The 12,152-nt window shown below is 44.3% G+C and overlaps 1 protein-coding gene across 2 annotated transcripts in view; it reads right to left on the bottom strand.

Moving 5' to 3' along the window:
• Positions 1–12,152, bottom strand: part of CAMK2A (calcium/calmodulin dependent protein kinase II alpha) — a 53,856-nt gene that overhangs the window by 24,573 nt on the left and 17,131 nt on the right. Inside the window, exons 7-9 of one of the 2 annotated variants that reach the window (XM_044664503.1) lie at positions 11,092–11,132; positions 6,420–6,452; positions 5,294–5,342 (exon numbers count right to left, since the gene is read on the bottom strand). In XM_044664503.1, coding sequence (XP_044520438.1) covers positions 5,294–5,342; positions 6,420–6,452; positions 11,092–11,132 — 123 coding nt within the window. The remainder of the gene's footprint in view (positions 1–5,293; positions 5,343–6,419; positions 6,453–11,091; positions 11,133–12,152) is intronic. The other variant, XM_044664504.1, reaches the window with a different exon arrangement.

Here is a 12,152-nt window from a genome sequence, read left to right as displayed (position 1 = left end):
TCTGTGACTCTTGGCAAGACCCTCCACTTTCCTCACCTGTAAAATGGGGGTCTTCGAAGGATCATAGCCCCAGCTCTAGAAGAGACTTCAGAGCCTCTTTGTCTACTCCTTCAACTCAGAAATGAGGAAACAGGCTCAAATTAAAGAGGTCACTCAGGTAACGATCCTTATATCCTCATGGGGAAAGTCTTAGAAAGAGGAATTATTTTCATAGTCTTACCACCACCACTCATACCCCCGTGGGCATCCCAGACACTCCTCAACCCAGTGTTCTTATTACATCAACCACTCCAAAGAAGATGAGTGGAGGGGATCAGATAGGAAAATTTTTTTTAATATGTCAATAATTTAAGAACTTCTGCGCACACACACACACACACACACACACACACGCACACGCACACACACACACAAACCCATTTTGGATCCTCTGTAAAATGAGAGTAGTAATCTCTTCCTTCCTATCTCCATGACTCCCTCTCAGGGCTGTCAAGATCATGAATGTAAGAATACTTTGAAGAGGAATAACTAAGCGGCTCAATGGATACGGCCAAGCCTGGAGAGAGGAGGTCCTAAACTCAAATCTGACCTCGGACACTTCCTAGCTGTGTGACCCTGGGCAAGCTACTTAGCCCCAATTGCCTAACCCATATCTTTTTTCTGCCTCAGAATTAATACTTAGTATCTATTCTATGAGGTAAGGGTTTAAAAAAATAACACTTTGAAAAATTAAAAATCACTCTGCAAATATAGGAAAGGATGATAATCTTGGGAACTGCCTTGTGCCCTTCCTGCTCTAGTGATTGACCTTCTCAGTTTTGGGGGGAAAAAATACCCAAAGTTTGCCTTTTACCTTTGTTCAATTGCTTGCTATAATAGCCCCTTTTGTACCTAGAAGCCTCAGGACTGGAAGGGATAGCTGAAGAAATTAGGCTGGAAACTCCTCTAAAATATGAGTCTTTTACCTTTCTTTGAATCCCCAATGCTAAGCACAGTGCTTGGCACATAGTAGATACCTTACAACTGTGTATTGACTAACTGAAACTCAGAGAGGATTAGTTTTTCCCAAGGTCATACGAGAAATAAATTGGAATTCAAATCTCGCTCCTCTGATTCCAAATTCCTTATATTTTTTCACTATCTAAATCTAAAAAATATTTATAGATAAATGTGTAAAATATAAGCAGCTAGGTGGCCCAGTGGATAGAGTGCCAGGCCTGGAGTCATGAAGATTTATCTTCTTGACTTCAAATGCAACCTCAGACACAAAATTAGTTACATGACCCTAGGCATGTCACATTAATCCTATTGGCCTCAGTTTCCTCATCTGTAAAATGATCTAGAGAAGGAAATGGCAACCACTCCAGTATCTTTGCCAAGGAAACCTCAAATGGGATAAAAAAAGAATCAGACATGATTGAAAACCAAACAAAAATGTAAATATAGAAATATGTATATGTAAGTATAGAAATATGTACATCAAACATAAAATATTTACAAATATTTACATGTAAATATATTAACATTTCTATAGAGACAAAATATTTATCAGTAAATAAATAAAATAATATTTTATCAGTGGAAATGACATTAAAGAAGAATTAAATATCTGCTTTTCTGGTGTATCTCGTGTACCTTTTCTATATGTTATCTCCCCAATCAGAGATGGGATTCCTTGAGAGCCAGAACTGTCTTACTTTTTATTTGTATCTCCAGTGATTTGCAAAGAGCAAGGACTTAATGCTTTATTCATTCATTCATTCATTCATTCATAATGCTTTATTCATTCATTCATTCATTCATTCATTCATTCATTCATACACTACCCTGCCTCTTGTCTGTTCTTTACCCTGAGAAGCTAATATCATGGAACACCAAGGGACACAAATATAAACAGGAGTGACAATCAAGTGAAATTCCTCCTTCCTGCAATATGTGATGGCAGAAAGAGAGTACTGACTCTGGAAAAAGAAGATTCTATTTCAGTATTTCAATTCTGCCTCTGATGCTATGTGACTTTGAACTAGTCACTATATATCCTTGAAACTCAGTTTCCTTATCTGTAAAATAATAGAGTTGGCTTTTTGTAGTGGAAAAGAATTGGGAATTGAGGGGATGCCAATCAATCGAGGAATGACTGAACAAATGTGTGGTATAAGTTGGTGATGGAGCATTATTGTGCTTGATGTTGATATTGATAAGCAAGATTATTTCAGAAAAAGCTGGAAAAATCTGCATGAAGTGATATAGAGTGAAATAAGCAGAATTGGGAGAACGTATATTGTAACAGCAATATTGTACAATGACCAACTGTGAAACCTTGGCTACTCTCAGCAATGCAAAGATCTGGGACAATTCTGAAGGACTTATGACAGGGAATGCTATCCACCAGCAGAGAAAGAACTGTTGAAGTCAGATGGATGCAGCTCAAAGCACACTATCTTTCACAGCAGTGTATTTTGGGTTTTACTTTGGGTTTTTGGTTTTGTATGAATGTGCTCTTACAACAATGACCAATATGGAAGTGTGTTTTGCATGATAATATATGTATGACCCAGAAAAAAATAAAGAAATATAAAAATAAAATAAGGGAGTTGGACCAGATATTCTCCGAGGTCCCTTCCACCTCTAAATCTATGATCTCATCAGCCCATAGATTATTGCCCTCTCATCCCATGCCACCTCTTAGAGGAGAGGCGGAGGTAGGAGTTTATGCTGAGTAGAGAACCCCAGTCAGGAAAGGAAACTGGTCAGAAACTCCCAGGGCTCCTCTGTCTTCTCTACTCTGCCTTGTTTTACCACAACTTGCCAGGGGCATCTTTCTTCAGAGGCCCTGGTCCCTTTCTCTTTCAAAGCTATCATCCTTTCTGGCCCCATACCAAACCCCAAGATCAGAACCCTCAGATAAATAGATAGCTTCACCAAGGCCCCATCCCAACTAACTGAATCATAGGTTACCTGCCTCATCAGAGAAGTATTTACCAGAAGGTCTTCCTCATTTATAATACCACACATTTAGAAACAAACACATACTTAAATTGTATAGTTAGCAAAAGATCACCCAAATTAAAATCCCCCCTCAGTCATATACTGCCTGGCCGACCTTGGACAAGTTCTCTCTGGACCTCAGTTTCCTCACATGTAATATGGAGGAGTTGGATTAGATAATCTTTAGGGTGTCTTCCAGCTTTGAATTCTCTTTTCAGGAGCCTAGTTCAATGACTTAGAGTACAGTCCGAGACCTGTGGGAGTCCCCAAGATCTTCTCAGAGGGGAAGTGAGTTCAAAACTATTTTCATAATAACACTAAGATGCTTTAATTCCCAATACAGTAAAATGTAAATGGATGTAGGCTATATATAAACAAAAGCTCTTTTGAGATCCTCAATGGTTTTTAATAGGGTAAAGAGATCCTGAGAACAAAAGACTTCCCAAAAGGGGTTCTGAAAACCATTTATCTAATCCAACCTTATAAATAAGGAAACTGAAGGCAAGAAGGTCAATAACTTGTCTTTGGTGACACAGGCAATAATAAAGGATAATAACTAACATTTATAAAGTTTGCAAAATATTTAACATACATTATCATCTTTGAAAATGAGGTAGCAAGAACTGGGATTGAAACCCAGGTCTTTTCTTTTTTTCCCTATATTATTTCCACTAGGCTACAATAATTCCAGCAATTCCCACCAATAGTAATAAAAAGGAGCTCCCTACAGGATTGATAACCCTTGGGTTTTGTCTGTTAAGTCTATAGGAGCCAGAGAAGGTTCTCTTTCATCCTTGGGGCCAATAAGCGCTCCTTCTGGCTGAAGAGAATCATACCACAACCTCATCCTCCTCTCTCTGCTTTGAGCAGACATCATTGATAACCTTCATGTTGGCCTCAGCCTCTCACACAGCTTGCTGAGAAGGGTGATACCTACCCAGGATATCAGTCTTGGACCCAGGATGTCAATGAAACCAGTTGACTGTGCCAAGTTGTTGTTGTTGTTTTCTTAGAAAGATGTCACCTTATCTAAAGGTTCAGGTGGTTCAAACTGAGCATTAGGACCTGACTTTTCTCTGGCTTTCACTGTTAAGCCCTGTCCATATGGTGAGTGGGAAAAGGAGTGCAAATGCCAAAATGATTTGCTACTATTTGCGGATCTGCCTCTTTAATCATTATGAGGATTTCCCAAATGGTATCAGATCCAAGATTAAGGCATTTAAAGGGGTCATGGGAAATCAGTGGCATCACTTCAGCCTTTCAGGCTGGCAACTATAAAGAAACATGTTCTCTTTGTAAATATTGAAGTATCTTGGGGCACTGAGAAAACCAATATGATATTTCTTGGGACAAGGATGGTGATACAGGGAGAGGGATTATGAGTAAGATGCCAGGTCTCACTGTGGTTGTGATGAGAGTGGGAAGGTCCTTGAGCTTCAGAATGGGCAAGGCCAGGCGCCAGAGATTAAGGGAGGAGGCAGTTTAGAATGTGGCCCTTGACTTCTTGGTTAGGTGAGACTTTAAATCATGTCCCTAAAGCGAACCTTGGAAGCTGACCTTGGGGGTGGGGAGGGTCTTCTCAATTCAGAAGGATGCCATTTTTGAATGGAGGAAGGGCTAAATTTCTGGGCACTTATCCTGATAAAGTATATAACACTTTTCATGAAGGATCCAAAACCCTGACAGGGTTCAGGAGGGATCAGAGAAGCAAGTAGATCATAAGCTTTGGAACCACCCAGTTTGACTCAGGTCGGTTTATTCTTGTATATCTTTGGTTACTCTTTTGTAATTCCCCCCCCCCAATATTTCTGTCCTTCAGTCTTCTCCTTGTGCATTTAGTTGAGTGAGTGTGTTATGAGGAGCAAAGGAAAGAGAAGATACTAGGAGTGATAAGTATCTTATGGTGGCATCAAGGGATAAATGGGGATCAAAGATGGAAAAGCAGAAAGTAATGAGTCTAGTCTGATCAGTTGTAATTAAATCAAAGAGTGGCTTCTGCTCAGTTAAGGATCTGAAGCCTGAGAATAAAGATTAAAAAAGATCCCCAGTGCCTACTGCAACTTTGCTCCTTAAAACAGAGATTCTATAGAATCAAGCACCTCAGTCCTGTGGGATTTTCCCTATAGCAAAGGAACATACATCCAAATACTTTTGTCCCTCTCTGATTAGACAATCCCTCTAGGCAGACATTAGCTTCAGCAAACAGATTCTCATTACAAAGGGACAGACTAGACTGAATCAGGCAAGGCTAGAAAGGTTCAAGCATAGAGTCTCCCAGAAGGGAAAATGGAGCCATTCCTCCTACCTTTGGTGTCTTCATCTTCAATGGTGGTATTGGTACTCTCGGAGGATTCCTGGGCAAAGAACAGGGAGAAAAAATAACAGGAAAGAAATGAACCCCAGGCTGACAGTTAAAGCTAAGGAACCTGCCCAGCTGATGGCAATCATAACAGCTTTTACCAACCCTGGTCACCAAAGAATGTGGCTGATTGTCCTAGAGCCGACAGAGCAGCTAAAACTCCACCTGACTCTCAAACTCAGGGGGGCAATGAGGAGGAAGAGGAGAAACAGGAAAAGGAGGAGAAGGGAAGAAGGAGGGCTCAGTGGAGGGGCTGTGTCTGAGGTATCTTATGGGAATGGAGACATAGAGAACTCTCGCCTCTGCTGTGAGATGGGAAAAGGGTTTAGCCAGAAGAGAGTTGAAGGAGTTGTAGCGAGGAGCAGAGTGACACCAAGTTGACTGTACAGTTGGGGAAAGGGGAGAAATGGTACAAATTTACAGGGGAAATAAAAAGAGAAGAGGGAAAATTAGGATGAGGGTGTTGTGCAGAAGTGAGAGTGAACACATGAAACTACAGTCAGGAAAGAGATGCACAATCACACAAAGCGCATTTCTGAGCCCCAAATGCACCCACTGGTTACACTGACAGGCCCTTGGAGAGGTCAAGGATGGCCAGGGCTGAGGTTTGCTCTGCCCAATGCACACAGGGTGTCTCACTCCACAAAAAACCCCAGGTAGGGTCCCTACACTGCCACACCCACCAGCCTATCGCTACTCGCCACCACTGTTTCATCAAAATTTTAAAAGTTGGGTTTTAGGGTAAAAGCTGAGGGCTTCAGGCTGGAGAATTCCAGGGAGAATAATTCAAAAGAATCAGACTAGGAAATAAGCCTGGGGAGTTGGACAAGGTCCACATCAACCACTATACCCAATGGGTCAATATTGGTCTTATACTATGAAATGTATTGTTCCAGAAGGTATTAACATGAACACACAAACAACATACATGTTTGTCACGCAACACACACATACCACGCACACCCTTGGCCCCCTCTCCCCACCCCGCATTCCCGGTATAACCTCTAGGAGCAAGGCGGGAGTGCGCTGAAGCCCAGCATTACCGGCATTTGGGAAGACGGCAGACACTCACCATTAACTGAACACTGGAACTGGACTTTCTTTTCTGGAAAAACAAGGAGAAGAGATGGGACAGGAAGAGACACAGTGGCAAAACGGTAGAGAGTAGTGGGGAGAGGGAAATAGAGAGAGGAAAGAGTGGCCCCTGGGCCAGTCTCGAGGGTACCTCAAAAGTGTTGAAATCTGGCACTCAGAGAAAGAGGGTAGTGCCCAAGGTATGGCATTGCCCATGTAGGCACACTTCCCCCACATACCATAACTCTGAAGACCAGCCAAGCCTGCCTGGGGCTTTACCTAACTTTGCTGGGCTTCAAATCCTCCTAACTCTGCCTAAGCCTTGCCCTTCAAATCCTTCAAATCCCAGTGCAAAGTCCTTCCTGAACCAGAGCTACCCACCATGCCAAGCTTTGGTGAGAGAGAGGGTATGGTGCCTTGGATACCAGTCACTCCCCAGCAGCCGGGTTGAGACTGCCACAATTTATTGGTCTTCAAATGAGAATTAGGCTCCAGAGAACTGAGAACTGGCGCTCTCTAACCCACCTGGGGTTTATCAGAAAAGGCCCTCAGTTGCTAATAGTCTTAGGACTTTCTTAGCCTTCTAGGAAAAAAAAGAGCAGGAAAAACCTCAGTGAAGTCTCAGAAAATTGGGATAAACTGGTTCCAGATGCCAGTCTCAAAGACAACTCCAAAGTATCTGAGAATGGCTATTAAGTGCCTCTTTGTATTGTTTTTCCATTTAGCACTAATTCTAAATCAAATTCGATCTCCATCACTTTTTTTCTGGCATCTTACAGATCTCCTACAAAGAGCAGATCTGGGTCAACCCCATTTTATAGATAGAGACACTGAAGCCTAGGAGAGTTTAAGTGACTTGTCCAAGGTCATCTAATGACTGCTATAGCCAAGACTAAAATTTGGCTCTAGCCATTTGACTAGTCCACCTCTCTGAAGCATCTGGGATTTTTTGTTTCCCAATCCGAAGCCTGGAGTGGAAGGAGAAGAGGAGAGGAGAGGGAATTGGGGTGGGAGAAGAAGGAAGCAGGACGGGAAGATGGAGGAAGAGAAAGCACGGCTCCGAATGATTTTCTCTTTCTCTGATTGCTAAACCAGAAATCCAGGTATGGACAAAGTCCCTTGGGTGCCTGAGTGAAGTGGCACTGAGATGTCTCAAAAAGCTAAAAAGGGATATCAGTGAGCCATGATATCATAATGCCAAAGCTCACTGATGACTCATGGAGCGTTGCCATCCTGGTGGGGTGAGTAAGAGCTGGGAAAGCAAGTTCAAAAGCCCCAGTGTTCAGCTCTAACCCCATCCAGGGACACCTCAGTCTTCTTCCCTAATGACTTGGGTAGCATCCCTCAAATGAAGAAAGTCTACTCTCCTGTGCCCGGCTGCCCCTTCACCAAGTGCCCTTCTGGTTCAGGCTCCCCTTCCATGGCCACAGTCCTCTAGATGGACTCCATGCCATGATACAAGCCAGCAAATAGTGGGAGCCAGATGGTTTCTGGCAGGGGTGGGAGTCCAGTAGCTGTTCTGTCTTCAGCTATAACCCAAAAAAGCCAGAGGGGCTGAGAGACTTGGCTCTACTCACTCAGGTCTGTCACGTGGGGCAGACGCTTCAGACAAAAAACATGATGCAAACACAGAGCAGCGACTGTACTAGTTCTGGACGCACAGTAACAGGATGGGACACGGCGGGCAGTGGGGGGGCAGGGTGAGAGCACTTATCACAACAGGACAGGATGGGACACCACATGTTGGGGCAGTGAATGGCTTTGGAAGCCTCTTTGAGGCAGAAGGGGTGGGGGTGGACAGGAGAGAGACCTAACTTCCCTCCCTCCCTCACTGTTATGTATGCAGGGAGGAGGATCTGGGGGCTGAGGTGGAGCAGGAATCAGGGAACTCAGGTCCTCTGCCTAGATGAGCACAGGGTGTAAAGATGAGAGGTTTGTGGAATTGTCCTTAAGTGGATGCCTCTTCCCTAGGGACAGGGGGAAAAGAGACAGGAAGCGGAAGACTTTCTCCCTGATGTCCCAAATCTAGTATGTAACCCTTCTGAAATTTGTCCATAAAGAAACAAAAGCCAGCATATGCTGGCATTCCAAAGTCTGACTCCCTCTAATTTGGGAGATGGCTTTCATTACAGATTTTCATTCAAAGAAAGGAAGGCTAGGCTCATGCAAACTGAGGACTCCAAAGACTGGCAAAGGTTCCTTGGGCATTCTTGGTCAGAGCTGGAGTCCTTTCCCCAACCCATTCCCACCTCTCCCTGAGGCTGTCAGAGCAGTGGGAAAGGGTGGTGAAGCACCATCAGAAGGTGAGGGTGGGGGCCTTCACCTGACAAAAACAACAGCACACAATCCCAGCTTGTTAGCCTTCTTCTGCCTCCCTACTTGTCCAGGAGGCATAAGATGGTATCCCTAGTCTCTGTTCTGGGGCAGGGTGAACAGGGCAGTATTTTGGTTTACCTGGGCAATGCCAGCTCTGCTGCCCACGAATGGCAGACTCCAGAGTCCAACTAACTGCCCCTCCAGCACTGAGGCTTCTTTGTCTCTTGTTTCTCCATTGCTCTGACCTCACACAAACAGAGGACCCAACTTCTAAGCCAATTTGTAAAAGCTATCTTGTGGTCTCAACCCTCAGGGGTGCAGGCAATGGCTGAGATTTGGTATGGCAGATCCTAGGGATGAATCAAACTACCTCTACCCACACAGCAGAATTCCTTGGAATTCCTCAGACTGAAGCACCTTTGTCCCAAAAGCACACCAAAATGACCAAGCAGAAGCCTGAGCTCTGCTCCCTCAATCCCTAAAGCAACTCCTGCCCAAAGCTCATCAGACTCCATTAGAACTTTCTGCCCTTTGTCCCCTATTCTCAGAACATAGCTTAATTAGGGAACTTAGCCTTGGCCACCAGTTCAACTTTGGGCCACCTCAACATCAGACCTTTTCGGGGGAGGCCATGCACCCCAGCTCAACAACCAAGGAGGGTGACCATGCATCCAAAGTCAGTAACCCCTACTTGGGTGAGTATCACAACATAGCCAAATCTCAGTGTCCCAAGTGAACATTGAGAAGCCACAGCAAAGAAAATATATTGTCATCTAAAGTCATATCTAATAGAATCTGGGGAGCAGGGTATGTTTTTTGTTTGTTTGGGGGGGAGGGGTTCTTTTATCTTATTAATTAGGTTTGACTCAGGCCAATAATAAAATGAATCTGGGTTTCTAGAACTATAATAATTGGGGAAGTCACTGGATAATCCAGAAAGGCCAGCAATCTAACACTAGGAGCATGACAGACTAATCTACTTAGTTTGGGTTATTGTAGACTACCCATAAATCCCATTGTCTTATTCATTTAACATTCCATCATGGCACAGAGTCCATGTGCTGGGAGAGCTAACTGTGGTAGGAAGATAAGTCCTATCCAGGAACAATGAACTTGTGGTGGAAGGAAGCCAAGGGCAGGGAGGAACCAGTATGTTTCCTAGAGGCACGAGCACCATTCACCAGAGAGAAGAGGAAAAGGAGAATAGAGAAAAGAGAAGAAGTGAAGATACGGAAGTGTCATTTAGGGATTGGCAAATAGCATTGTAGGAGGGTAAGGTGGAGGAGAAAGGCATTTTATGTCCATTGTGTGGAGGGAGGAGGTCAAGCCTTCTTTCCCTTATGGAGGGGACAGATATTCTTCAGTCTGGTTCCTTTAGGCCTTGGAACTCTTCAAGGGAAACATGATAGGCTAGAGATATAATCATTGATCAGGTAGCACCCCCACTAGGCCACTGAATGTGTCTTAGGGAGAAATAAAAAAACAGGAAGAACCTTTTTAACCATTTAGAGCCTGGCTATCCTACATTTCTGGTGAGTCCTTATCCAGTAGGGTCAGAGACTTATTCCAGACAAATGGCTCTAAGGGAAATGAAAGGACATCATTAACTGAGATGGAGGCCAAAACCTATTTGTTCATCCTAAAATATGAGGGAATCTCCTCCCAGTGACCAAGACTTACAGACACCTAAAAGTTTCTATGGAGAAGTTTTTGTTCTTTCTTTTAATTCCTGAGCACTTATTCATCTTTTTCTCCATCACTTTGAGTCACTGGGGGAACTAAACAGTTTCCCTTTTTCCTGGCCTCTTTCTTTCCCCATGGAGACAAATGCCACATTCAAACTCTTGCCCTTGTATCTCCCTGACTTTTGCTCCCAACCATCCCTGTGCCCTCAAAGGGGCACCCAATGGTGAGATGGAGAAGAAGAGAGGCCATTATTCCAAGGGACCCATTTCATAATAGAATAATCCATGTGACTTGCTTCTCACCAATAGCCAGGATGTCCCCAATGCTGGTGCTGTCCCAGATGATCAGTCTTATGAATAAATCACCCAGAGGGGTAGGAGCTCTACCCCTTCTACACACACACACACACACACACACACACACACACACACACACACACACACAGTCTATCATAGCATAATAAATTTAGAATTGGTAGTAACCTTAATTTAATCCATCACTCTCATTTTATAGATGAGGGGACAGAAGGACAAAGAAATTAAGTAAACTGCCCGTAGTCTTAGATAATATGTAGCATTTGGGATTCAAACCCACGTTCCCTCTGGTTCCAAATCCTGTGCTCTTTTCCACCACACCTGAGGCCCTTTCAGGCATCAAGGGGAGCTTACCTTCACACCATCATTCTTCTTGTTGCCCCCGCTCTTCCCGCCTGTGATGGAGACAAAGTAGAGAGTTAATAGCACAAGACAGGGCACCAAGGCCCAAAGTGTGAGGAGGAGCAACATCTGAGAGCAGCGAGGCAGGGGTAGAGGGGCACAGGGCAGACTGGATCCAAAATCCTTAGGAAAGACACCCTCCTCTTCCTCTTCTTCCTCCTTTTCCCAGCACCAGCGTTGGCCCCCCTGGGGGAAGGAGGGGTTTTCCCCTCTCCTTGGGCCACAGGACACTGGCACTTCAAAGAAAGAGAACTCCTCCCCCAAGGGTCCTGGCCACTACATCACCACAGGGGTCCCTGGTCAGCCTTGGGGGATTTCCTTTGAGCCCCATTCAGTCCCAAGGCTAATCCCAGAGTCTCAAACTCCTGGGACAGTGGCAGTTTGTACTCTCTCCCAGCCTCTGCCCTCTCTCTAATTTTAGCCCCATGCTGCCTTGGTCATGTGTCACCCGATCCTCCTCACTGGACAGCTGCAGGCCCCATTTTGGCAATGAAAAGAAGCAGATGCCCACCCACTGTTGAGGTCCTAGCCTAGGCTCCCCTCCCAGGGCCAGACTAGTGCCTTCTAGCTATAATAGCCCCTCCCTAGACTCTCAGCTCCGGAAAGCATGCCCAGGATGGGGGTTGGTTCCCCAGGCAGCAGCCGGAAAAGAGATAAACAGCTGCCCTGGGACTCCTGCTCCAAAGAAAATTCCCAGAGGTCTCTACCTTTCTGTCATCTCCTCACCACACACCCCTCCTAGATAGAGTGCTTATGTTTGGATACCAGCCAGGAAATGCAAGAATACCCATCCCAATTGACATTCTGACTGAACCTTTCTTTAGGTGTCAGAGAGAGAGACAGAGAGACAGAGGAGAAAGAAAGAGACAAAGAAAAGGAGAGAGAAAGAGAAAGAATAAAGGAAGGAAAGGAAGGAAAGGAGAAAGAAAGAAAGAAAGAAAGAAAGAAAGAAAGAAAGAAAGAAAGAAAGAAAGAAAGAAAGAAAGAAAGAAAGAAAGAAAGAAAGAAAGAAA

Source organism: Gracilinanus agilis, chromosome 2 (assembly GCF_016433145.1).
Source record: "Gracilinanus agilis isolate LMUSP501 chromosome 2, AgileGrace, whole genome shotgun sequence".
Classification (NCBI taxonomy): domain Eukaryota; kingdom Metazoa; phylum Chordata; class Mammalia; order Didelphimorphia; family Didelphidae; genus Gracilinanus; species Gracilinanus agilis.
This window is presented reverse-complemented; position numbering and strand designations above follow the sequence as displayed.